Source organism: Heptranchias perlo, chromosome 3, assembly GCF_035084215.1.
Source record: "Heptranchias perlo isolate sHepPer1 chromosome 3, sHepPer1.hap1, whole genome shotgun sequence".
Classification (NCBI taxonomy): Eukaryota; Metazoa; Chordata; class Chondrichthyes; order Hexanchiformes; family Hexanchidae; genus Heptranchias; species Heptranchias perlo.
Window position 1 is genome coordinate 37,755,884 of NC_090327.1, and position 27,760 is coordinate 37,783,643.

The 27,760-nt window shown below is 45.8% G+C and overlaps 1 protein-coding gene across 1 annotated transcript in view; it reads left to right on the forward strand.

Moving 5' to 3' along the window:
* Positions 1 to 27,760, forward strand: part of nbeal2 (neurobeachin-like 2) — a 257,591-nt gene that overhangs the window by 221,376 nt on the left and 8,455 nt on the right. The window contains exons 43-53 of the mRNA XM_067978873.1: positions 3,649 to 3,758; positions 5,003 to 5,120; positions 7,317 to 7,414; positions 10,369 to 10,485; positions 11,334 to 11,423; positions 16,834 to 16,943; positions 21,578 to 21,750; positions 22,360 to 22,454; positions 23,736 to 23,852; positions 25,237 to 25,398; positions 26,597 to 26,745. Of these exons, the coding sequence (XP_067834974.1) occupies positions 3,649 to 3,758; positions 5,003 to 5,120; positions 7,317 to 7,414; positions 10,369 to 10,485; positions 11,334 to 11,423; positions 16,834 to 16,943; positions 21,578 to 21,750; positions 22,360 to 22,454; positions 23,736 to 23,852; positions 25,237 to 25,398; positions 26,597 to 26,745 (1,339 nt within the window). The remainder of the gene's footprint in view (positions 1 to 3,648; positions 3,759 to 5,002; positions 5,121 to 7,316; positions 7,415 to 10,368; positions 10,486 to 11,333; positions 11,424 to 16,833; positions 16,944 to 21,577; positions 21,751 to 22,359; positions 22,455 to 23,735; positions 23,853 to 25,236; positions 25,399 to 26,596; positions 26,746 to 27,760) is intronic.

Genomic DNA, 27,760 nt, shown 5'->3' on the forward strand with positions numbered 1-27,760 from the left:
GAGTTCGTCATCTTAAACATTGAAATATTAGACAAGAAACACATTAGAAAGAATGATCTTGCAGTTACATAGCACCTTTCATGATCTCAGGATGTCCCAAAGTACTTTTGAAGTGCAGTCACTGTTGTAATGTCGGAAAACGCAGCAGCCAAATTGCGCAGAGCAAGGTCCTACAAACAGCAATGAGATGAATGACCAGATGCTGGGAGAAAAATCGGATAAGGGTCCGTTTCGGGTGTTCACGCTACCACCCCGCGCCTGACGGACCCTACGCAGGCAGGACGCAAGTTTGGACCCAGGGGAGCACTTACCTGCAATCAATGTTCCTTTCCAGGCCTTGCACGTGGAATCAATGCAATTTGCACTTTCCACCACCAGAGGGAGCTCAATCTCTTAAAGGGAGGATGTTTCTTGGAAATCTTTTAAAGGTAGCTGGTACCTGTTATTTGCTGAAAATAACAGACTACTGTCTGTCTGGAGTCTGAACAGAGATCAGACACCACACATGTAAAACACAGATGCAGATCCCATCCCTATATTTACACACTGATGAGTTATGTTAAAATATTGAATAAAGGTTGCGCACTACTAAATCCCACATCCTCCAATCTGCACACCAGACTTCACCAATCTACCGATCTGAGTTGGTACTGGGCCTGTGAGAGTGCATGCACCAAGGTTCTCTGCTGATGCACTAGAGACCTTAGCAAGAGGTGGACAGGAGGGACATCCTATATCCACAGGGGGGTGGGGTCAAGAGGCCCTCCAGACATATACTCAGAAGGCAGTGGGAGGCAGCAGGGGACAAAGTCCATGCCAGGCGCATAGCATCATGAACATGGATGCAGTGCAGGAAGAAGTTCAATACTTTGACATGAGTGGTCAAGGTGAGTGAGGTCAACTGTCAAGTGGCGTCTCCGACCAACTGCACCACACACTACACCCCCCATCTCCCACATACCGATAAACTCTTTCCATCAGTACTCAACTCTTCCAATCAGATGCTTCCTCTCACCCTTACACATTACCACTGTTGCAAGCCGCCCACCCATAACTCACAGGCCATACACGCTGGCAGCTATTCAACCATGACAGGCCCATCACCCAGACACATGTCCCGCTTTCTTGCAGGAGAAGGTGGCGCATATCAAGAGGCAGCAAGTGGCTGTGGCATTTAGCCCCTGGAGCCCGTTCCACCATTCAGTGAGATCATGGGGGACCTGTGACCTAACTCCATATACCCGTCTTAGCCCCATATCCCTTAATACCCTTGGTTCACAGAAATCTATCAATCTCAGATTTAACATTCACAATTAAGCTAGCATCAACTGCCGTCCGCAGAAGAACGTTTCAAACGTCTCCCACCCTTTGCGTGTAGAAGCATTTCTTAACTTCACTCCTGCACGTCCTGGCTGTAAATGTTAGGCTATGTCCCTGCGTCCTAGTATTGAAGCCTAGGAGACCTCCAAAAACAGTTACAAATGTCTCAGCAGCCAGAGGCAATAATCCAGCCACTAACTTGTAAATCCTGCATGGTCCCTTTAAATAGCGCCAGTGGGGGGGTCCTCCAGACACACTAAGACAAGTTCAGATGGTCGGGGTTAAGTCTGTGCGTTGAGTTGAGTGTTAAGTCCCAAAATGGTGTCTATCACTTTAAATCAGCGTTGCACACTAATTGAAGCCATTTTTTCCCTATTTTACATGATTCCAGCATTAGTTATCTGCGCCTGCGCAAACTCCTATACTAAGATGCGTCTGGCGCACGTCACGCAGGAAACATGTGTGCGCATCCAAGACGCCATCTTGGATGTCGGAGAGGCCATGTAGTGCCAAAACAACGGGCGCTACATGGCGCAATTTAGCGCCCAATCTGTTTTAGTGATGTAGGTTGAGGGATAAATGTTGGCCAGGACACCTGGGATCTTTGAAAAGTGCCATGGCATCTGTTATATCTAACTGAGAGGATACAAGGGGCCACGGTTTAAAGTCTCATCCAAAAGGCGGCATATCTGACAGTGCAGTATACTCCCTCAGTACTGCACTGAAGTGTCAGCCTGAATTATGTGTTCAAGTCCCTGGAGTGGGACTCTGAAGCCACGACCTCCTGACTCAGAGGCAAGCGTGCTTCTACTGAGCCATGGCTGACATGACTGAAAGTAAACAGGAAAGAGTGGTCCGATGGCTCACTGGGTGGTGGCATTGAGCCACAGAAATCAGAAGGCTAGAGACTAGTGATGGGTCAGCATTACAACTGGCCTCAGCATCCCCTGCACAACCAAGGGGAAAACCCCATCCAGATTCCTGCTCCTGATTGCTATCTAATTAGTGTTGTTGGAAAGTGCGCCTGTGTACATGTCGGGCAAAATTGAAATTGGCCATGATGCCCTCTACAGTCAAATAGCCTGATGACACGATCTATGGTCATGTGAACATTAGCCACTTTAGAACGGTATTGGAAAGTTCTCTGGGTCCCTGCCAAGCCATCCATGAGTATGGAGGAGGCGTGGGGCCATTTCCCATTGCTCCAAATTGCAGCATCAGTCAGTGAGTTTATGAGAGAAATAACAAGGATGAAATCGTTGATCAAATATAATTTTAATTTTGTTTTTTTTCTCTGCCTTTCCCTCTCTCTCTCTCTCTCCGTCTTTCCCTCTCTCTCTCTCCGTCTTTCCCTCTCTCTCTCTCTCCGTCTTTCCCTCTCTCTCTCTCCGTCTTTCCCTCTCTCTCTCTCTCCGTCTTTCCCTCTCTCTCTCTCTCCGTCTTTCCCTCTCTCTCTCTCCATCTTTCCCTCTCTCTCTCTCCGTCTGTCTCTGTCTCCCCCCCCCTCTCTGTCTCTGTCTCCCCCCCCCTCTCTGTCTCTGTCTCCCCCCCCCTCTCTGTCTCTGTCTCCCCCCCCCTCTCTGTCTCTGTCTCCCCACCCCTCTCTGTCTCTGTCTCCCCCCCCCTCTCTGTCTCTGTCTCCCCCCCTCTCTGTCTCTGTCTCCCCCCCTCTCTGTCTCTGTCTCCCCCCCTCTCTGTCTCTGTCTCCCCCCCTCTCTGTCTCTGTCTCCCCCCCTCTCTGTCTCTGTCTCCCCCCCTCTCTGTCTCTGTCTCCCCCCCTCTCTGTCTCTGTCTCCCCCCCTCTCTGTCTCTGTCTCTGTCTCCCCCCCCTCTCTGTCTCTGTCTCCCCCCCCTCTCTGTCTCTGTCTCTGTCTCCCCCCCCTCTCTGTCTCTGTCTCTGTCTCCCCCCCCTCTCTGTCTCTGTCTCCCCCCTCTCTGTCTCTGTCTCCCCCCCTCTCTGTCTCTGTCTCCCCCCCCTCTCTGTCTCTGTCTCTGTCTCCCCCCCCTCTCTGTCTCTGTCTCCCCCCCTCTCTGTCTCTGTCTCTCTCCCCCCTCTCTGTCTCTGTCTCTGTCTCTCTCCCCCCTCTCTGTCTCTGTCTCTGTCTCCCCCCTCTCTGTCTCTGTCTCTGTCTCTCTCCCCCCTCTCTGTCTCTGTCTCTGTCTCCCCCTCTCTGTCTCTGTCTCTGTCTCCCCCTCTCTGTCTCTGTCTCTGTCTCTCTCCCCCCTCTCTGTCTCTGTCGCTCTCCCCCCCCCCCTCTCTGTCTCTGTCTCTCTCCCCCCCTCTCTGCCTCTGTCTCTTTCCCCCCCCCTCTCTGTCTCTGTCTCTAGGGTTCGATCTCGGTTGCCTGCAGATGACCAGCGAAAACGTGGCTGATGTTGTTCTTCCAAAATGGGCAAGATCTCCTGAGGATTTTGTTTACAAGCACAAAAAAGCACTGGTAACTAAAAGGAAAAGAGGAAATAAAAATCTCTTCACTTATAATTTGTCGTCAGCCCCTGAATTTTCTTCCCATGGACACTTCCCAAGATCCCGAGTGGGCAGTGAGATGCCGTTTTGCAAGTCTAGAAAAAGGAGGCCATTCGGCCCATCGAGCCCAACCCAGTTAGTCCCATTCCCCCGCTCTTTGCCCGTAGCCCTGCAAATTTTCACCCTTCAAGTATTTATCCAATTCTTTTTTGAAAGCTACGATTGAATCTGCTTCCACCACCCTTTCAGGCAGCGCATTCCAGATCATTACTACTCGCTGTGTAAAAAAGTTTTTCCTCATGTCGACTTTGGTTCTTTTGCCAATCATCTTAAATCTGTGTCCTCTGGTTCTCGACCCTTCCGCCAATGGGAACAGTTTCTCTTTATTTACTTTATCTAAACCCTTCATGATTTTGAACACTTCTATCAAATTTTACTATTTATATGTTTATAAAAGACTTTTGGGTTCCCTTTTATATCAGCCGCTAATCTGTTCTCATACTCTCTCTTTGCCCCTCATTCCTTTTTTTAAGATCGCCTCTGTACTTCCTGTATTCAGCCTGTAACGTAGTAAAACATCCCAAGGCGCTTCACAGGAGCGTTATCAAGCAAAAGTTTATGGTGAAAATGTTTTGGAGGTCTCCACTTCTCTGTCATGGGTCTTTAGCCCTATTACCCACCCACCTGCACACCCTGGCCGCATCCTTCTGGCCCTTCACCAATCCCACTGTAAAATCAGACATGAGAGGTGTGACCTCTGTTGTGTTTTGACCTCCAGCCCTGCAGAGAACTGCTTGGCGCCTCCCAAATCCCAGCAGCTGTTTCTCCTCCGGATGGAGGTTTCTGCAATTATCCCTAGTGACATAGTGGATGAATGCACCAAATGTACAGATTGCAAGCCAGTAACACCTGTGTGTATCATCTCATCCTTCAAGAATACTTTCCCCTAAGTATCCATTATTCTATATGTAAACCATCTGAACCCCTCGATTAGATTCCAGTCTGTACCTCATTCCCGGGTATCAGTTACCCTATATATAAACCATCTGTTGATGTTCTCCGACCTGTGAAAAGTGTCTTCCCAGGACTCATGGTAGCCCAGTTGACCCCCAGCCCACCGGTGTCCATCCTGACCCTTTTATCCACTTTGCACTGCACCTTCCTCATTTGTCTCCAATTAGTTAATGTCTACTTTTTATTGTTCATATCACGCAGGAATCAGAACACGTCTCCATGCACCTCCACGATTGGATCGACCTAATCTTCGGCTACAAGCAGAGGGGGCCTGCAGCCGTTGAGGCGTTGAATGTCTTCTATTACTGCACCTACGAGGGTAAGGCAATCGCGCAGGTGACAGACACGCAGTTTGAGCGTTCAGTTATAAAAAGGGGCACGTCAGAGTGCCGGAAGTTACTCTCTACAAACAGCTCTGTTTCTTCCGCTTTCACGGTTGAAAAAAAATTCACTGTAATCTTTTGGAGTTTGTTTTGAACCTGTCAGATTTTGGGATTAATCAGAGCTGGTTGAAATAGTCACAGTTTTGATGGAAGTTGGAGACAACATTGAACTTACCCAGTTGAAAAATGTTGTGAGCATACCATCGGTATGTTCTCTGTGAGTCTGAGTGTGTAAAAGAGTAAAGTATTACACTTCAGCATGCTCATACTGAGGGCCAATATTATTAATGTGCACTCCTGACTGGCAGCCTCACCAACGAGTAGCAAATAGAATCATAGCCCTTTGTGCCTGTGTTGGCACTTTGAAAGAGCTATGCAATTAGTCCCATTCCCCTGCTCTTTCTCCATGGCCCTGCAAATTTTTCCTTTTCTTGTATATATCCAATTCCCTTTTGAAAGTTACTATTGAATCTGCTTCCTTTCAGGCAGTGCATTCCAGATCATAACAACTCACCGCGTAAAAAAAATTCTCCTCATCTCTCCCTTCTGGATCTTTTGCCAATTATTTTAAATCTGTGTCCTTTGGTTACTGACCCACCTGCCAATGGAAAAAGTTTCTCCTTATTTACTCTATCAAATTCCCTCAGAATTTTGAACACCTCTATTAAATCTCCCCTTAACTTTCTCTACTCTAAGGAGAACAATCCCTGTTTCTCTAGTCTCTCCACATAACTCATCCCTGGTATCATGCACCTTGATTTTCCATCTATTGAAATTATTGGACGGAAAATCATACACAGCACCTCAACAATTTTTCAACATGTTCTCCCAATGGATGAGGCTCCCTGCTGGCAGAGTCATTCATTAAAATCTTCCTTTAGGATTTTCGGAACAGTTGGAATGCGGGGTAGGGCGAAAAAGTGCAGGTATGTGGGAAACAAGAAGAAACGTTTGCTTTTCGAAATTGGTGGAATTAATTTTTTTTGCTGAAGAAACCCTACTCCAAGAAAATTGCATGAAGGTCAGAAAAAGAATCAAATAGCCTGAGAGGAAATTCTTTGTAGGTAAAATAAAATCAATAAAATCGCACCCTAGACACATTTGGAGTAAATAATAATCACAGTCTTTCATGTCATGTTGTTTTTATAGGTGTCAGCTGTGGCTCAGTGGTAGCACTCTTGCCTCTGAGCCAGAAAGTTTGTGGGTTCAAGTCTCACTCCAAAAAACTTGAGTGTATAGTTTAGGATGACACTTCAGTGCAGTACTTGGGAGAGTGCTGTGCTGTTTTTCAGATGACATGTTAAACTGAGGCCTTATCTGTCCTCTCAGGTGGATGTAAAATGCACTATTTTGAAAAAGAGCAGGGGTGTTCTCCCTGGTACCTGGCCAATATTTATCCCTCAACCAACACCATTAAAACAGATTATCAGGTCACTATCACATTGCTGTTTGTGAGATCTTGCTGTGTGCAAATTAGCTGCTGCGTTTCCCGACATTACAACATTGACTATACTTCAAGAGTATTTAATTGCCTGTAAAGCACTTTGGGACGTCCTGAGGTTGTGAAAGGCGCTATATAAATACAAGTCATTTTTTTTTGGATGGTGAGCCGAAGAAGGAGAGATTAGGAGGGATGACCAAAAGCTTGGTCAAAAACGGTGGGTTTATTGAGGAGGTTTTTAAAGGAGGGGAGAGGGAGTCGGAAAGGTTCAGGGAGGAATTGCAGACAGTGGGGCTTAGGTGGCTGAAGGCTGACGGTGGGATGAAAGGAAGGAGTTGCACAAGAGGTCGGAGTCAAAGAAATTAAGAGTTTGGGCAGGGGTCATTGTCGGGCTGGAGGTAGTTACAGAGATAGGGAAGGGATGTGCTGAGCCCATTGGATGTGTGACGGTTTCTGCACCCAATAATACAGCATCTGCCATTGTCGTACTTGTCCGCCAAGACTCATCGCACAGCTCCTATTCTAACTCCTCATTTCCCAATTCAACAGTCTTTGTGACCTCTTGTTCTGTGGACATGGCCCTGCACCTACATTCCTCAATCAAGGTCTAGTTGAACCTCAGCAGTGTTGTAGAATTGGGGTTGTATTGCTCAACACTGCCTCCGGTATTAATTAAGTCCTTGCTGCACAGGTGCGGTGGATCTGGATGCGATCGCTGATGAGACGGAAAGGAAGGCTTTAGAAGGGATCATCAGTAACTTCGGGCAAACCCCATGCCAACTCCTGAAGGTAAAGTTAAATTGTGTCATTAGCCTCTCTTCCCCAGCACCATCCATTTTAGTATATTTCCTCCCTTGCATTTTCTTTTCCAATTTTCTCTCCTTATTTCCTGACTCCTGCTGGTCTGTAGAGCTATGCACAGCAACTGCCCTCCCAATACCTCACACAAGCGGCCAGTGTTTGAATCTGTGAGCATCGGAAGGCTATTCAACCGTATCACACCCGCTCCTGTCTTCACCCAGCAGCCACGCAATTTCCAGCTGAGGCTAGAATCGGGAACCCTGTAGGATTGGGATCAAACCTATGACTTTCCTGGTCTGTGTGAATCGGGAAACTCAAATTGTCTATATAGCTTTTTGTTTTTATTCGTTCATGGGATGTGGGCGTCGCTGGCGAGGCCAGCATTTATTCCCCATCCCTAATTGCCCTTGAGAAGGTGGTGGTGAGCCGCCTTCTTGAACTGCTGCAGTCCGTGTGGTGACTATTCTCCCACAGTGCTGTTAGGAAGGGAGTCCCAGGATTTTGCTCAGTGCAAAACAATGAATTTTTTAAAAACCTATTCATCCAGCAATCGAGGGGTACGGTAGTGTAGTGGTTATGTACTGGATTAATAATCCAGATAATGAGAGTTCAAATCCCACCATGGCAATTTGAGAATTTGAATTCAGTGTAAAAAAAAAATCTGGAAATAAAAAGCAGGTATCAGTAAAAGTGACCATGAAGCTGTCGGATTGTTGTACCTGGCCTGGCCACTTGTGACTCCAGTTCCATGTCAATATGGTTTACTCTTAACTGCCCTCTGAAGTGGGAAGCTGCTCAGGTGTATTAAACCCTTCAAGAAGATGGCCTACCACCACCACCTTCTCCTCAGGGCAACTAGGGATGGAAATAAATGCTGGTCTTGCGACACATCCCAAGAATGAATTAAAAAAAAAACAGCCAGTGTCGATGCTACAGGATAATTGCCCTGAATTTGAACATAAAAACTTCTGGGTCAAGAATAGGCCATTCAGCCCATCAAGCCTGCTCCATACTGAGTCCATTTATGATGGGATTTCCAACCCCCCACTTCATCTGTTGATTCCTTAATTTTGGCAAACTAAATTCCATTCCCTACCTCCCCAAAAACAATTCTAACATCGCTGTGAACCAGTTGCCTTCTCTGGGCGTCTGGTCCCCATGTTGCTGGGTATGGTACTGCAGTGCTTCTGATACTGGACCAGTAACTCAGAGCTTGTCAGTTTAAACTCTATCGTGGTAAATTATGAAATTGAATTCATGAAATCTGGTAATTTAAGGGCCTAGGAACAGGAGTAGGCCATTCAGCCCCTCAAGTCTGTTCCGCCATTCAATTAGATCATGGCTGATCTGTACCTCAACTCTATTTGCCTGCCTTTGCTCCATGTCCCTTGATTACCCTTATTTAACAAAAATCTGTCAATCCCAGTCTTGAAAGCTCCAATTGTCCCAACATCCACGGCCTTTTGGGGAAGCGAGTTCTAGATTTCTGCGACCCTTTGTGTGAAAAGGTGCTTCCTGATTTCACTCCTGAATGACCTGGCTCTAATTTTAAGATTGAGCCCTCTTGTTCTTGATTGTCCCACCAGAGGAAATCTACCCTATTGAATCCCTTTATCATTTTAAATACCATGATCAGATCAACCCTCAACCTTCTAAACTCAAGAGAATTCAAGCCAAGTTTATGCAACCTGTCCTCATAATTTAACCGTCTAAGGCCCAGGATCATCCTGGTGAATCAGCCCTGTATCCCTCCAAGGCCAATGTACCTTTCCTGAGTTCCAATATCAGAACAAGCTAAAAGCTGCTGGATTGATATAAAAATCCATCTGGTTCACTGATGTCCTTCAGGAAAAGGAAACCTGCCACCCCTACCTGATCTGGCCTATAAGTTACTCTATGTAGTTGACTGTTAACTCATCTAAAGTGACTTAGTTTGCCAATTCATTTCCAGTATCTTGTGCGGAAAGGGATGTTTTTTCTAATGTCTAAGCCGAGCTGCGAGGGGGGTGCCATGGGTGGAGGCCAGGCTCATCCTCCAGGGAGACCTCCATTCTTCCTTGTGGCATCCACTAGCAACTGGCAATAGAGCAGAATTGCTAGGGAGAGCAATTGTCAACCTTTGGCTCTGCGGTTTGTGCAGGATGGAGGAGAGGGGGCGGTAATGGAGAAATGGGAGGGTGACAAAAAAAGTACACATCAAGTGACAGCGGCATTGTCAATAATAGTAAAAAGAAAATGATTTCTAGCCCTAACCCCTAACCCTAACCTTAAATTCTAACACTAACCACTAACCTTAAACCACAATGTCAATAGCACAATGCAGAGCCGATCACTGTGTCAGTCGTCATCGTGACATCACCAATGATGCAGGTTGGTCGCATTGTCAATTGTCACTCCGGGGGGGTGGGGACACATTAAATGAACTGCTTACTCTGAGGTTTCAATTGGTAAAGCCATTGCATGGCTGAACTATACTGTCTACAACGGTCACTGGTTCATTGCCCAGCCTTAACCTTGGCAATAGAAGGGGCACTGCAACTGTTCTTTGTTCCTCTCCCAAGCCCAATGAGCCAACAGCCAGGATTCCCGCTCCCATTCACAATCCAGTGACTCTGGAAAGTATGTATATATACGTGTGTTTGTTTGTGTGTGCCTCTATGTGTTTCCATGGGGTGCAAATGGATACTCGGCTGCGATATCCCTCAGGGTGAAGACCCTGCCATACTCCTACTGTCTAAGGCAACACACGAAGAATAGTGACTTGGGAAAGGTACCAGAGAATGGCCCATTTACCTCAGCACGAGTCAGCACCTTCATGAGAGAAGCAGAGAAAGCTTGATGGGGGTGGGGGGGAATGGAGAAGTCTCATTCTTAACAACAAAGAATTATTCATTCCTGTATGTATGTATGTATTTATTTATTTATTTATTCTTTCATTCCAGGAGCCACATCCTCTACGTCTTTCTGCAGAGAACTCTGCCAGACGTTTATCGCGATTCGACAGCTACACACCGAATGTCTTTGAGCACCTGGGCCAACTCAAGCCCTTCTTTGTTGAGGTAAATGGTTATGTAATTGACCTGCCCAGTCCAAGGGGATAAAGATATTTAAGGATGTGGACACCCTTCCCTGCTTCCATCGTATGAGGCTAGTAACATCGCTCTGCTTTACCCAGCTTTTTTTTGCAGTTCATAAAAAAAATATAGCACAGAAGGAGGCCGTTCAGCCCATTGTGCCTGTACCGACTCTTTCAAAGCTATCCGATTAGTCCGACTCCCCCACTCTTTCCCCGTAGCCCTGCAAATTTTTCCTTTTCTAGTATATATCCAATTCCCTCTTGAAAGTTATTATTGAAACTCCTTCCCACCCTTTCAGGCAATGCATTCCAGATCATAACAGCTCGCTGCATAAAAAGATTCCTCCTCATCTCCTCTCTGGTTCTTTTGTCAATTATCTTAAATCTGTGTCCTCTGGTTACCGACCCTCCTGCCAGTGGAAACAATTTCTCATTTATTTATCCCCTCAATTTTGAACACCTCTGTTAAATCCCCCTTTAACCTGCTCTGCTCTAAGGAGAACAATCCCAGCTTCTCTAGTCCCATTGAAGGGTTTGCAGGAGATGAAGATGTAGGTACGCAGCCACCGCATGGAGGTCGTGTGCACTGAGGATCTGGAGCAGGTTGATGAATGTAGAGTGGAATCATCAGCAAAAAGGTTGATAGGATTGCTAGTCGGGTGGAGGAGAAGAGCAATAGGAACAGAGGTGCTTGGTGCAATTGCCGTCTGAGTCTCCAAGGATGAAACTGGACACAATGTAGTTCACGCCCCTCCAAAAACGATCTGTATTAATAACAGAATGTGGGAATATTCACATAACCTGATCCGTCTCTGATCTGTCTTCTTGCAGGGCATCAGCGACGATATTCCACTGGTGCAGGCCTTGGTGCCAAAAAATCAAGCGCATTCTTTTATAACGCAGGGATCTCCAGACCTTCTGGTGAGTAGAGAATGTTGAAAAACATCAAAATCACCAGGTTCTCTTAAGTAAATCCAATCATTAGTAACAGTGTGATTAGAACTTACAGTAACTGTAATAAAGATGTAACATGAGGACTAAATAAATAAATACGGTGTCCAAAAATACTTCCATTGAAGCCCTGGCCAACGGCTGTCTGATCATGTAGAACGGGGGGGACTGGAGAAACCAATGTGACCGCTAGATTCAGGCTTGCCCAAAGTCTACAGCAATCAGTTCACGGAGGACGTGAAAACACTTCTCATTTGGCCTCGAAAATTTGAGAGTTCCAGCAAAGAAGAAACAATTTGCATTAATATAGTGCAATATAATATAGGGGGAGTGTTTGCTAGTGCTGTTGGGGAAGGTTTAAACTAATGTGGCAGGGGGATGGGAACCGATGCAGGAAGTCAGTGGGAAATAAAGTGGTGACAGAAACAAAAGGCAGTAAGGGAGAGTGTACAGAACATGACCGGACAGATGGTCTGAGAAAGCAGGGCAAAGACCAAGGGAAGTCTAGATTAAACTGCATTTATTTCAATGCAAGAAGTCTGATGGGCAAGGCAGATGAACTCAGGGCATGGATGGGTACATGGGACTGGGATGTTATAGCTATTACTGAAACATGGCTAAGGGAGGGGCAGGACTGGCAGCTCAATGTTCCAGGGTACAGATGCTATAGGAAAGATAGAGCAGGAGGTAAGAGAGGAGGGGGAGTTGCATTCTTGATTAGGGAGAACATCACGGCAGTAGTGAGAGGGGATATATCCGAGGGTTCGCCCACTGAGTCTATATGGGTAGAACTGAAAAATAAGAAGGGAGAGATCACTTTGATAGGATTGTACTACAGACCCCCAAATAGTCAACGGGAAATTGAGGAGCAAATATGTAAGGAGATTACAGACAGCTGCAAGAAAAATAGGGTGGTAATAGTAGGGGACTTTAACTTTCCCAACATTGACTGGGACAGCCATAGCATTAGGGGCTTGGATGGAGAGAAATTTGTTGAGTGTATTCAGGAGGAATTTCTCATTCAGTATGTGGATGGCCCGACTAGAGAGGGGGCAAAACTTGACCTCCTCTTGGGAAATAAGGAAGGGCAGGTGACAGAAGTGTTAGTGAGGGATCACTTTGGGACCAGTGATCATAATTCCATTAGTTTTAAGATAGCGATGGAGAATGATAGGTCTGGCCCAAAAGTTAAAATTCTAAATTGGGGAAAGGCCAATTTTGATGGTATTAGACAGGAACTTTCAGAAGTTGATTGGGAGAGTCTGTTGGCAGGCAAAGGGACGTCTGGTAAGTGGGAGGCTTTCAAAAGTGTGTTAACCAGGGTTCAGGGTAAGCACATTCCTTATAAAGTGAAGGGCAAGGCTGGTAGAAGTAGGGAACCTTGGATGACTCAGGAGATTGAGGCCCTAGTCAAAAAGAAGAAGGAGGCATATGACATGCATAGGCAGCTGGGATCAAGTGGATCCCTTGAAGAGTATAGAGATTGCCAGAGTAGAGTTAAGAGAGAAATCAGGAGGGCAAAAAGGGGACATGAGATTGCTTTGGCAGATAAGGCAAAGGAGAATCCAAAGAGCTTCTACAAATACATAAAGGGCAAAAGAGTAACTAGGGAGAGAGTAGGGCCTCTTAAGGATCAACAAGGTCATCTGTGTGCGGAACCACAAGAGATGGGTGAGATCCTGAATGAATATTTCACATCGGTATTTACGGTTGAGAAAGGCATGGATGTTAGGGAACTTGGGGAAATAAATAGTGATGTCTTGAGGAGTGTACATATTACAGAGAGGGAGGTGCTGGAAGTCTTAATGCGCATCAAGGTAGATAAATCTCCGGGACCTGATGAAATGTATCCCAGGACGTTATGGGAGGTTAGGGAGGAAATTGCGGGTCCCCTAGCAGAGATATTTGAATCATCCACCGCTACAGGTGAGGTGCCTGAAGATTGGAGGGTAGCAAATGTTGTGCCTTTGTTTAAGAAGGGCGGCAGGGAAAAGCCTGGGAACTACAGACCGGTGAGCCTGACATCTGTAGTGGGTAAGTTGTTAGAGGGTATTCTGAGGGACAGGATCTACAGGCATTTGGAGAGGCAGGGACTAATTAGGAACAGTCAGCATGGTTTTGTGAGAGGAAAATCATGTCTCACGAATTTGATTGAGTTTTTTGAAGGGGTAACCAAGAAGATAGATGAGGGCTGTGCAGTAGACGTGGTCTACATGGACTTCAGCAAAGCCTTTGACAAGGTACCGCATGGTAGGTTGTTACATAAGGTTAAATCTCATGGGATCCAAGGTGAGGTAGCCAATTGGATACAAAATTGGCTTGAAGACAGAGGGTGGTTGTAGAGGGTTGTTTTTCAAACTGGAGGCCTGTGTCCAGCGGTGTGCCTCAGGGATCGGTGCTGGGTCCGCTGTTATTTGTTATTTATATTAATGATTTGGATGAGAATTTAGGAGGCATGGTTAGTAAGTTTGCAGATGACACCAAGATTGGTAGCATTGTGGACAGTGAAGAAGGTTATCTAGGATTGCAACGAGATCTTGATAAATTGGGCCAGTGGGCCGATGAATGGCAGATGGAGTTTAATTTAGATAAATGTGAGGTGATGCATTTTGGTAGATCGAATCGGGCCAGGACCTACTCCGTTAATGGTAGGGCGTTGGGGAGAGTTATAGAACAAAGAGATCTAGGAGTACAGGTTCATAGCTCCTTGAAAGTGGAGTCACAGGTGGATAGGGTGGTGAAGAAGGCATTCGGCATGCTTGGTTTCATTGGTCAGAACATTGAATGCAGGAGTTGGGATGTCTTGTTGAAGTTGTACAGGGCATTGGTGAGGCCACACTTGGAGTACTGTGTACAGTTCTGGTCACCCTATTATAGAAAGGATATTATTAAACTAGAAAGAGTGCAGAAAAGATTTACTAGGATGCTACCGGGACTTGATGGTTTGACTTACAGGGAGAGGTTAGACAGACTGGGACTTTTTTCCCTGGAGAGTAGGAGGTTAAGGGGTGATCTTATAGAAGTCTATAAAATAATGAGGGGCATAGATAAGGTAGATAGTCAAAATCTTTTCCCAAAGGTAGGGGAGTCTATAATGAGGGGGCATAGATTTAAGGTGAGAGGGGAGAGATACAAAAGGGTCCAGAGGGGCAATTTTTTCACTCAAAGGGTGGTGAGTGTCTGGAACGAGCTGCCAGAGGCAGTAGTAGAGGCGGGTACAATTTTGTCTTTTAAAACGCATTTGGACAGTTACATGGGTAAGATGGGTATAGAGGGATATGGGCCAAGTGCAGGAAATTGGGACTAGCTTAGTGGTATAAACTGGGCGACATGGACATGTTGGGTTGAAGGGCCTGTTTCCATGTTGTAACTTCTATGATTCTATGATTCTGTCATGACCTCAGGACGTCCCAAAGCGCTTTACAGCCTATAAAGAACTTTTGAAGTGTAGTCACTGTTGTAATGTAGGAAACGCAGCAGCCAATGTGTGAACAGCAAAGTTCCACATACAGCAATGAGGTAAGTGACCAGATAATCAATTTTAGGTGGTGGTTGAGGGATAAATGTTGGCCAGGACACCGGGAGAACTACCCTGCTTCGAATAGTGCCATAGGATCTTTTACGTCCACCTGACAATGCAGCACTTCCTCAGTACTGCACTGAATTGTCAGCCTAGATTCTGTGTTCAAGTCTCTGGAGTGGGGCTTGAACCCACAAACTTCACATTCAGGGGTGAGAGTGCTACCACTGAGTCATGGCTGACACCTAATTGGAGGGTAGGGTTGCCAACTCTGGTTGGACGGATCCCTGGAGGTTTCATCACATGACCGCCTGCCTCCAACTGCCCCACCCCCACACTCTCTCCATTGGTCGCCGGACATGTCCAGACTCATGGTGTCCAGTCTTCCTTCGCCAATCGGAAAATGAATAGACTCCTCATTACCCTATCTGTCGAACAGCACTTTTTCCAATGTCCAATATTTTTATAACTAGTAAACAAAAGTGTTCAAAGAAAATGTTTTAAAAGCACCATTTTTTAATGCCCCTACAATTTTTCACCTGGGTTGCTCGCAGCAATGTCCTGGAAATTAGTCTTTAATTCCTGGAGACTCCTATTGGAGGGGATAGATGGGTTATCAATCAATTCTGTCAGCATGAAGATATAGCTGCTCAGTGCAAAACCAAACCTTCATTTCCTAAGTACTAAACTATACTGATTTTAGTTTATTTCAAAGAAAGTACTTCCTTTTTTTGCAACTAATAATAACAACTGCACTGAAGTAACCAGAGAACAGTTGCAGAAAAGAGCGGAGCAGGACTTTGTGTAGAAAATCCGACAAAAAAAAATCTAAGCCCCAATTTTAATCTGGAGTGGGATTCAGACGGATGGAGACCAGGGCAGGCGACAACTCCCCGCACTCCCCTTGGCAGCATGGTGGTTCTAACTCCAGGAGAGGAAGTCCGGCACCGAAGGGAGGCTCTTCGGCAAAAAGAGAAGTCGCGAGGAGTGAGGTTTCGGAAGGATATTGTGGGAGGCAAGTTGGGGGGAGACCTAAACTTTCCTTGTGGGGTCCAGGAGAGAATTCCAGCTCCTCTTGCAGGAATTTCCCCACGAGGAAAGTAAAAAAAAAGCCTAACCTTAAATGGCTTCTTCTGGTCCCAGATCCTCTTCCTGCTGTCTTCACTTGGCGTGAATGTCGCACAGGTTTCCCAGCTCAGGCCAAAGTTAAAATGGCAGCCATGGCTCGATGATGTCATCGCACCCTAACCTGCATATTTAAAGAAGGATCCCGACGGGCGCCCTTGCCGCCTACTTAGATCAGGATCCAGGTGGGAGGTTGCATGTAAGTCACCCGGCTGATTTTAACTGCCCACCCACTGGGAAGTTAGGGTTGAAATCACCCCTCTAGTCTTTGGGATAGCGGTCACTGTGAAATACAGCATTCAAGTTGCATGTCTAGAAGATCCACACCATCATACTGTTAGTAAACACACTCTAAATGTGCAGGTCAGCCCCTCTAGCTCAAGCACATGCAACCGAATCTGGACTGTCCAATCTCGGCAGTAAACCCTATCTGGTGGTTGTTGGGAAAGATCCATTTCTTTTTCCAATTCTAGATGGGGGAATTTCATGGGCAAAATAGGAAACGGGCTAAACGGCATGGGTGAAAGCACGGCAAACACACTCCTGCCAAATGATCCCGTCGCGCTGCACGATGTGAGCCCACTTTGGATTCACTCATGCACGATTGGCCTGGTTTTTTTAAAATGCCCCAATCCGGCCCAGTTTTTGGACTGAACTGGATTGAAGCTGGACAGCCCTGTGCCTCGGTTACTGTTACCTAGCCTGGCCTACTTGTTCATTCTTTATTTCTCATAGGTCACAGTGAGTTTGAATGGTTTGATTGGAACTCATGGCTGGCTGCCATATGACAGAGACTTATCCAATTACTTCACCTTCACCCGGGATCCGATCGTCGCCAATGCGAAGTAGGTGCACTTTGTGAGATGGATTCAGTTCCATAATCTACACAACCCCACACATAACTCTGACTCGATGTCTCCTTTAACGCTCTCACATTGACTCCTAGAGTTACTGTCTCATTTAACACTTACACACTGACCCCTAGAGTTACTGCCTCCTTTAACACTAACACACACTGACTCCTATAGTTAGAATCATAGACTCGTTACAGCACAGAAGGAGGCCATTTGGCCCATCATGCTCACGCTGGCTCTTTGTAAGAGCAATCCAGTTAGTCTCATTCCCCCGCTCTTTCCCCGTAGCCCTGCAATTTTTTTTCCCTTCATGTATTTATCCAATTCCTTTTTGAAAGTCACGATTGAATTTGCTTCCACCACTCTTTCAGGCAGCGCATTCCAGATCATGATTACTCGCTGCGTAAAAAAGTTTTTCCTCATGTCGCCTTTGGTTCTTTTGCCAATCACCTTAAATCTTTGTCCTCTGGTTCTCGACCCTTCTGCCAATGAGAACAGTTTCTCTTTATTTACTTTATCTAAACCCTTCATGATTTTGAACACTTCTATCAAATCTCCTCTTAACCTTCTCTGCTCTAAGGAGAATAACCCCAACTTCTCTAGTCTATCCACGTAACTGAATGGATGAAGTCCCTCATTCCTGGAACCATTCTAGTAAATATTTTCTGCACCCTCTCGAAGGCTTTCACATCCTTCCTAAAGTGCAGTGCCCAGAACTGGACACAATACTCCAGTTGTGGCCGAACCAGTGTTTTATGAAGGTTCAACATAACTTCCTTGCTTTTGTACTCTATGCCTCTATTTATAAAGCCCAGGATCCCGTATGCTTTTTTAACCACATTCTGAACCTGTCCTGCCACCTTCAAAGATTTGTGCACATATGCCCCAGGTCTCTCTGTTCCTGCAGCCCCTTTAGATTTGTACCATTTAGTTTATATTGCCTTTCCTCATTCTGCCTGCCAAAATATATCACTTTGCACTTCTCTGCATTAAATTTCATCTGCCATGTTTCCACCCGTTCCACCAACCTGTCTATGTCCTCTTGAAGTCTACGACTGTCCTCCTCACTGTTTACTACCCTTCCAAGTTTTGTGTTAGCTCCAAATTTTGAAATTGTGCCTTGTACACCCAAGTCCAAGTCATTAATATATATAAAAAAAAACAGTGGTCCCAGTACCGACCCCTGGGAAGAACACCAGTGTATTCCTTCCTCCAGTCCGAAAAACAACCATTCACCACGACTCTCTGTTTCCTGTCACTTAGTCAATTTCCTATCCATGCTGCCATTGTCCCTTTTAAACCATGGGCTTCAATTTTGCTGACAGGCCTATTATGTGGCACTTTATGAAATGCCTTTTGAAAGTCCATATACACAACATCAACTGCATTGCCCTCATCAACCCTCTCTGTTACCTCATCAAAAAACTCAATCAAGTTAGTTAAACACGATTTGCCTTTAACAAATCTGTGCTGGCTTTCCTTTTATTAATCCACACTTGTTCAAGTGACTATTAATTTTGTCCCAAATTATCGTTTCTAAAAGCTTCCCCACCACCGAGGTTAAACATATTGGCCTAGAGTTGCTGGGTTTATCCTTACACCCTTTTTTGAACAAGGCTGTAACATTTGCAATTCTTTAGTCCTCTGGCACCACCTCCGTATCTAAGGAGGATTGGAAGATTATGGCCAGCACCTCTGCAATTTCCACCCTTACTTCCCTTAGCAACCGAGGATGCATGGATGCATCCCATCTGGACTGGGTGACTTATCTACTTTAAGTACATCCAGCCTTTCTAGTACCTCATTACAGCCTTGGTCCAAACATGGACAAAAGAGCTGAATTCCAGAGGTGAGGTGAGAGTGACTGCCCTTGACATCAAGGCAGTATTTGACCGAGTGTGGCATCAAGGAGCCCTAGTAAAATTGAAGTCAGTGGGAATCAGGGCGAAAACTCTCCAGTGGCTGGAGTCATACCTAACACAAAGGAAGATGATAGTGGTTGTTGGAGGCCAATCATCTCAGCCCAGGACATCGCTGCAGGAGTTCCTCAGGGCAGTGTCCTAGGCTCAACCATCTTCAGCTGCTTCATCAATGACCTTCCCTCCATCATAAGGTCAGAAATGGGGATGTTCGCTGATGATTGCACAGTGTTCAGTTCCATTCGCAACCCCTCAAATAATGAAGCAGTCCATGCCCACATGCAGCAAGACCTGGACAACATCCAGGCTTGGGCTGTTAAGTGGCAAGTAACATTCACGCCAGACAAGTGCCAGGCAATGACCATCTCCAACAAAAGAGAGTCTAACCACCTCCCCTTGACATTCAACGGCATTACCATCACCGAATCCCCCACTATCAACATCCCGGGGGTCAACATTGACCAGAAACTAAACTAGACCAATCACATAAATACTGTGGCTACAAGAGCAGGTCAGAGGCTGGGTATTCTGCGGCAAGTGACTCACCTCCTGACTCCCCAAAGTCTTTCCACCATCTACAAGGCACAAGTCAGGATTGTGATGGAATACTTTCCACTTGCCTGGATGAATGCAGTTCCAACAACACTCAAGAAGCTCGACACCATCTAGGACAAAGCAGCCCGCTTGATTGGCACCCCATCCACCACCTTAAACATTCATTCCCTCCACCACTGGCGCACCGTAGCTGCAGTGTGTACCATCTACAAGATGCACTGCAGCAACTCGCCAAGGCTTCTTCGACAGCACCCACACAAACCCGTGACCTCTACCACCAAGAAGGACAAGGGCAGCAGCAGGCGCATGGGAACACCACCACCTGCACGTTCCCCTCCAACTCACACACCATCCTGACTTGGAAATATATCGCCGTTCCTTCATTGTCACTGGGTCAAAATCCTGGAACTCCCTTCCTAACAGCACTGTGGAAGAACCTTCACCACACGGACTGCAGCGGTTCAAGAAGGTGGATCGTCGCCTCCTTCTCAAGGGCAATTAGGGATGGGTAATAAATGCTGGCCTTGCCAGTGACGCCCACATCTCATGAATGAATGAATAAAACCACCTCTTTATCAATTTTTACCCTATCCAGTAACTCAACCACCTACCCTTTTACTGTGACTTTGGCAGCATCTTCTTCCTAGGTAATGACAGATGCAAAGTACTCAATTAGTACCTCAGCTATGCCCGTCTAAGTATTACAGTCTCCTTTAACACTCACACACTGACCCCTGGAGTCACTGACTCCTTTAACACTAACACTAAGTAAGGCATTTGACAAGGTCCCACATGGCAGACTGGTCAGAAAGATGGGATACATGGAAATGTGGCGAATTGGATTCAAAATTGGCTCAGTAACAGGAAACAAAGGGTAAAAGTCGATGGATGTCTTTGCGAATGGAAATCAGTGTTGGGTCCCTTACTGTTTGTGGTATATATTAATGATTTGGACTTGAATGTAGGGGGCATGATTGGCAAATTTGCAGATGACACAAAAATTGGCCGTATAGTTGATAGCGAAGAGGATTGCTATAGACTCCAAGAAGATATCAATGGGTTGGTGGAGTGGGCGGAAAAGTGGCAAATGGAGTTCAACCCAGAGAATTGTGAGGTAATGCACTTAGGGAGGGCAAACAGTAAAAGGGAATACACAGTAAACGGGAATATATTGAGTGGGGTAGAGGAAGTGAGAGACCTTGAAGTGCACGTGCACAGGTCCCTGAAGGTGGCAGTACAGGTAGATAAAGTTGTGAAGAAGGCATACGGAATGCTCTCCATTATTAGCCGAGGTATAGAATACAAAAGCAGGGATGTAATGATGGAACTGTATAAAACGCTGGTAAGGCCACAGCTGGAGTATTGTGCGCAGTTCTGGTCACCACATTACAGGAAGGACGTAATTGCTCTGGAGAGAGTGCAGAGAAGATTTTACAAGAATGTTGCCAGGGCTTGAAAATTGCAGCTATAAGGAGAGATTGGATAGGCTGGGGTTGTTTTCCTTGGAGCAGAGGAGGCTGAGGGGAGACTTGATTGAGGTGTACAAAATTATGAGGGGCCCAGATAGAGTAGTCAGGAAGTACCTGTTTCCCCTAGTGGAAAGTTTAAGAACTAGAGGACATAGATTTAAACTGATTGGTGGAAGGATTAGAGGGGACATGAGGAAAAACTATTTTACCCAGAGGGTGGTGGGTGTATGGAATTCGCTGCCCAAATTGGTGGTAGAGGCAGGGACCCTCAACTCTTTTAAAACATACCTGGACCTGCACCTAAAGTGCTGTAAGCTGCAGGACTACGGACCAGGTGCTGGAAGGTGGGATTAGAATGGGCACCTGGTTGTTCTTTGAGCCAGCGCGAACACGATGGGCCGAATGGCCCCCTTCTGTGCTGTATCTTTTCTATGGTTCTACACATTGACCCCTAAAGATACCGTCTCCTTTAACACTCACACACTGACCCCTGGAGTCACTGTTTCTTTTAACACTAACACACACTGACCCCTAGAATTACTGTCACTTACATTCTCAATATTGACCCTCGAGCAGTCTCCAGTCTTCAAAGCTCCAGAAAATGAAAGAATGATGAATTAATTCAGAAAACAACCTGTGAACTGATTTCCTTATTTTTTCCTTTTCATTATTATTTTTTCAGGATGCAGCGCTTCCTGTCTGGCCCATTTGCTCCTGGTGTTGATTTATCGCCAAAGATCCTCGCTGTTTCCCATGATGGAAAACTTCTCTTCAGTGGAGGTCACTGGGACAACAGTCTCCGGGTTACGTCGCTGAGCAAGGGCAAAGTGACGGGACACATCACAAGGCACATAGGTCAATGACAGTCGATCTTCATCACCATGTTGTTACTTTACTGTGCTCATCAAGAATGACAGAAAATACAAATGGGCGTCCAGCACCAAATTTTCCCAGCATGGGTTAGATACAGAGTAAAGCTCCATCTACACTGTCCCATCAAACACCCCTAGGGCAGGTCCAGCACGGGTTAGGTACAGAGTAAAGCTCCATCTACGCCATTGTCATTTTGGCCCAGCAGATTCTATTATCTCCATTTACATCTTGGAGTCTTTCAGCCAGCAGAGAAATTAGACTTTTATTCAATAAGCCTGGACTGAATTGCAACCCAGGTCCCAGGGCCAACAGAGACATAGGAAAGAAGGTGAGGGACTGAGGCATTTTTGGGGAACTATGTCTCGGGAACTTTACCTGCATCTAACGCATGCTCTACAAGACCTGCGATGGTTTGGGACATTGTGTAGGGAATTTACTGTGCACCTAAGCCATGCTGACTTTGACCTTAAACTGCTTGAAGCTGATGGCAAGAGTCAGAAATTCTCCAGCAGTCACCTTGATGAGCAACAAATGGTACGGCTAATTGACATTCTGTGCTTTTTACTGAATCATGTTTTGTTTGCCCCCCAGATATTGTAACATGCCTGGCGCTGGATCTTTGTGGTATCTATCTGATCTCCGGGTCAAGAGACACCACCTGCATGGTGTGGCAGGTCATCCAGCAGGTAAAATGCCCCCTAGGGATAGACCCCCTAGTGAAAGGAATGACCCCATGAGAGTGTGTTGGAGCAGCTGACCAGAGCACTATTCAGTTTTGGGACATTGGTTTGCAACCAGCATCCCATTTCATCTCCTCCCCTAAGTTTATGCTGTATACTATCCCATTAAACACTCCTAGTTACAGTATGGGTTAGATACAGACTAAAGCTCCCTCTACACTGTCCCACCAAACACTCCCAGAGCAGGTATAACACGGGTTAGAAACAGAGTGAAGCTCTCTCTACACTGTCCCATCAAACACTACCAGGACTGACACAGCGTGGTAAAGCTTAGTAGCAGGACAAAAGCAGAAAATTGCCCTTGATATGTGTTTCTGGAGAGTGAAGGTTTGAGGAATACAATGAGTAGACGGGTAGGTGAGATGATTTCTGAAGAAGTGTCATGCTTGTTGAGGTTAAGAGCCTTTTCTAAAAATTCTTGCAGTACTGACAAATAGTAGCAACTAATATCTGCACTAGAAGAGCTGATTCCCTGATTTGCAGTAAGTTACAGCCCCGCAGCCTCTGTTCTTAGTGGATAGAAAAGCCAGCCTGTGATTTTTCAACCAGCAAGCACTGTCCCTCACCGTGAATGCCCAATTAGGGAACCGGCGCTGTTGTTTATCGAGGGACAAAGCATGGTTGATTTTCATGAACTAGCACACCCAATATATGTTGGATAGTTAGGTATTGTTTTTGGTTTTACACTGGTCTGCACATTTATATAGGATTTATGTAGTGCCTTTCGTGACCTCGGGACATCCCACGGCCAATGAAGTACTTTTGAAGTGTAGCCACTGTTGTGGGAAAACATGGCAGCCAATTTGCACACAGCAAGGTCCCACAAACAGATATTCCCAGATAATCTGTTTCATTGATGTTGGTTGAGGGCTAAACATTGGCCAGGACACTGGGAAAACTCCCCTGCTCGTCCTCGAATAGTGCCACGGGATCTTTTACATCCACTTGAGATGGGAGACAGGGTCTCAGTTTAACGTCTCATCTGAAAGACGGCACCTCCAATGGGTCAGCAATCCCTCAGTACTGGACTGGAGTGTCAGCCTGGATTTTGTGCTCAAGTCTCGGGAGTGAGACTTGAACCCATGACCTTCTGACTCCAGGGTGAGAGTGCTACCACTGAGCCATGGCTGACAGACGGAGGGTCCATTGTGTGGAAACAGTTTGAGAGGAAATGCCATTTGTTAATAAAATACTTCGGTTTATTTATCTTTGTGCCTGTGTTTTCAGGGCGGTTTTGCTTGTGGCCTGGCCCAGAAGCCAGTGCAGGTCCTTTACGGACACGATGACGCAGTCACCTGTGTGGCCATCAGCACTGAGCTTGACATGGCAGTATCGGGGTCAAAGGTAAGTCTCCTGCAACGTGACTGTTTGGCTGATTGGGAGAGGGGGTGGATCATCAAACGGGTTAGTATCATTTAGTGCTTCGGATGTTAAAGCTGAGTGGGGTCAGTCTACTTTCAACCCTGTATACCTAGCCACCTTCAACCCTGCAACTCTCTGAGAACGCTGCCTACCTCCAATTCTGGCCTCTGGTCCATCCCCCTCTTCCTTCACCCAACCATCGGCAACCGTGCCTTTAGTCCAAAATCTCTCCACCTCTCTCTCCTCCTTTAAGACTTTCCTTAAACCTACCCCTTTGACCAAACTTTTAATATCTCCTTCTTTGGCTCTGTATCAATTTTTGTCTGATTCCGCTCCTGTAAAGCACTTTAGGATGTTTTTCTGCATTAAAGACACTATATAAATGCAAGTTGTTGTTGAGGCTCGACCAGTAATTGGGGCCTTATAATTGGCTTCAGAACCCGTGATCTAGGGCAGTATTGTCCAATAGTTTAATTAGGAATCCAGATGTGGCTAATTGCATTTCTGATTAGTAATTAAAAAATGAGTAATAGACAGAGTCGTTGGGCATATGAACTCAGTGCTTTTCGCACGGCACATGCATGTAAAATTTAATCTTTTTGTGCATTAGTTGGTAAAATGGTAAGACGAAAAGCAGTGTGCGCAAGTGTTTTTTGATCGTTGAATGCTTTACTTCCTTGGTCACTGGTGGTAGATGTTTAAGTAAATATACACATGTCAAGTGCATTTACCAGTATTGTGTGAGTGTGTGTAAGGTGTTTTCTATTAAAAATAGTGCATGTGACTAAAACAGGGTAACCGTAGCTACAACTATGGCAAGTTGGTGATATCTATTGGACAACACTGGTCTAGGGAGGGAAGAAATATAAGCCGAGATTCCAGCTGTTCGTAGCTTTCTGGTGGCCTTTGCTAGTGCCACATCCATTTGTGTGCGTGGTTTGAAGCAAGGTCTGTGCTGTCAAATATCTGATGGAGTTGTACTATTTTGGGGGGGTGGTGGAGGAGGGAAAGGAATAGTTTCATTCTAAAGTACTCTCCATCCCTCAGATATTGTAACAAATACATCAGAAACAGCTCCAGGTATTCAGAGAATGTAAATGCATTGATCATTTAGTACTAACCCAGAGAATACAAGGTCCTCGATTCAATTCCAGTCTGGGCTGCGTTAGCTGATCTTGGCTGTGGCAGCAATTGGGATGCTAGATTTTTTTTAAATTTGTTCATTCTTGGGATGTGGGTGTCACTGGCATAAAGGCCAGCATTTATTGTTCATCCCAAGTTGCCCTGGGTAGGTGGTGGTGGGCCGCCTTCTTGAATAGGTTAACAAAAAAGAAACTTTTAGGCTCAATTTTTTTTTCTTCTACAGGATGGCACAGTCATTGTGCACACGGTCCGGCGAGGTCAGTTCATGCGGACCCTGCAGCCCCCCTGTGAAAGCACGCTGCCCCTGACCATCACTGATCTGGTCGTTGGATATGAGGGTCAGATCGTCGTCCATAGCACCATAGAAAGCAGGGCTTCGTTAAAGGTAACAACACAACTCAACTCAACATACATTGAACGTTTTCTTGTGCCTTTAGAAAAGTAACAAAGAATCATATGAGTAACAATGACATTAGTACTTGTGGTAACAGTCAGGGTGTAGCACAAGCTTGGAATAAGATATCTTGGTAGTAGCTGGGTTGGGTGAATGAAACCAGAAGCTTGACCGGATACAAGAAAATAATTGTCATCTGATGGCGAACTCTCAGTTCTAACCTCCAACGCCTCTCTGCATCGTGGTTTTCTCAGCTTTATTTTATCCATCGTACTATGGGCAAGGGTCCTTTGATTCTTTCTTTCCTGTTCCTCCCAACACCTCCCTACGCGCTCTTCCTCCTCTCCAGTCTCTCGGTCTGCTGAAACTAAGACTCATCAAAACACCTCCTCATTCATTCCCATGGCCTCAAAACTGTGGAACTCCTTTCTGCCCTCAGTCTTCCCTTCCTCTTACAATCCACAGGTTTTTTTTTGAAATTCAAGCTTGGTGTCACCAAATCAACACTTGATTCATCTTGACAACCCAAGCACAATACCTCTTCACACCATCTCTAAAGAGAGGTTCGACCAATAGGCCAGCTCGTCTTTTCCCTCTACAAAAGCTGACTGATCTGCTGTGTATTTCCACAATTGTGTCTGTTTGGGTCAGGGGTAGCGCACTCTCCACTGTGTGGGTTCCGTACATCTCTCTAGGTTGCCACTTCAGTGCAGTACTGAGGGAGTGCTGCACTGTCAGAGATGCTGCCTTTTGGATGAAACAATTACCTGAGGCCCCATCTGTCTGTCCAGGTGGACATAAAAAAATCCACGGCACTATTTGAAGAAGAGCGTCTCATCCGAAAGACGGCACCTCTGACCGTACAGCGCTCCCTCAATGCTGCACTGAAGTGTCAGCCTAGATCATGTGCTCAAGTCACTGGAATGGAGCTTGAACTTGCAACCTTCTGACTCAGAGGTGAGAGTGCTACCACTGAGCCAATGCTGACACTATTCTATATCGTAATCATTCTATATGTGAAAAATTAGTGATAAATTGGCCTTTTAGCGGTTTGAATCAGTGACCTTTTGTCTTACTATCGTGGTTTAAGTTGTCTTCTGTGCCGTTTAATATCTTATACTGTGAATCCCCTATCAGTCATCTCCTTTCTTCAGTCTTTCCTTAGCCTATCGTGTTTTTTTAAATCTAGGATAAAATCTTCTTGCACCTCTATTCTGTGAACGGCAAGCACCTGGCCTCCGTGACAATGGATGAGCAGGTGTCCGCAATGTGTATTGTTGAAGAGTTTGTGGTGCTGGGCACCAAGCAGTGCTCTCTGCAGGTTCGGGACCTTCAGAGGTAGGCTTCCACTTCATTATCTATGCTACGAAGGACAGATCTGCTTCTCACTGAACTTCGGAGGAGAGTGAAAGTCTTGGAGAAACGTCACCAACTCAAATAAATTTCTGTTGTGTTTTTTTAAGTGCATTTATTGGCGCCTCATGGCTCTGTGTAAAGGCACCATGAGGTGTGGTACTGAGCCATACAGATGAAGGTGGCCTCAGGTTCAATTCCTAGTCAGTGCTGAGTTCCAGCTAAGCTAGAAATGTTGGCCAATCTAGTTCAACTGAGAATGCTGATGGGACAGTGTAGAGGAAGCTTTATTCTATATCTAACCTGTGCTATACTTGCACTGAGTGTTTGATGGGACAGTGTGTAGGGAGCTTTACTCTGTATCTGATCTATTCCAAATTTGACCCAATTAATCACTTCACTCCCTTGTCAGTCTGATGAGAATCCTGAAGATTTTTCTTCACTGTATAAGGACTGGCATTCCGTACTCTGGTGGCAGGAGACTCCCACTTTTTCACAGGGCTCATGAACTGAAGCCAGACCCTACGGTTCCACTTTTGGCCTGCACTCGGCACAGGGCGTAAAAGTAAACGAGAGAGCAACACCACTGTGCCAGTAGAGTGCCATTGTCCCAAAATCAAGGAAGGGAAGATACATTGGCCTTGGAGTGGGTACAGCACAGATTCATCAGAATGAAGGGTTAAATTATGAGGACAGGTTGCGTAAACTTGGCTTTTATTCCCTTGAGTTTAGAAGGTTCAGGGTTGATCTAATCAAGGTGTTTAAAATGATAAAGGGATGCGATAAGGTAGATGCGGATAATCTATTTCCTCTAGTGGGGGAATCCAGAACAAGAGGGCACAATTTTAAAAATAGAAAATTCAGAGAAGCACCTTTTTACACAAAGGGTAGTGGAAACCTGGAACACTCTCCCCAAAAGGCTGTGGATGCTGGGACAATTGATACTTTCAAGATTGCAATCGATAGATTATTGTTGGGTAAGGGTATCAAGGGATATGGA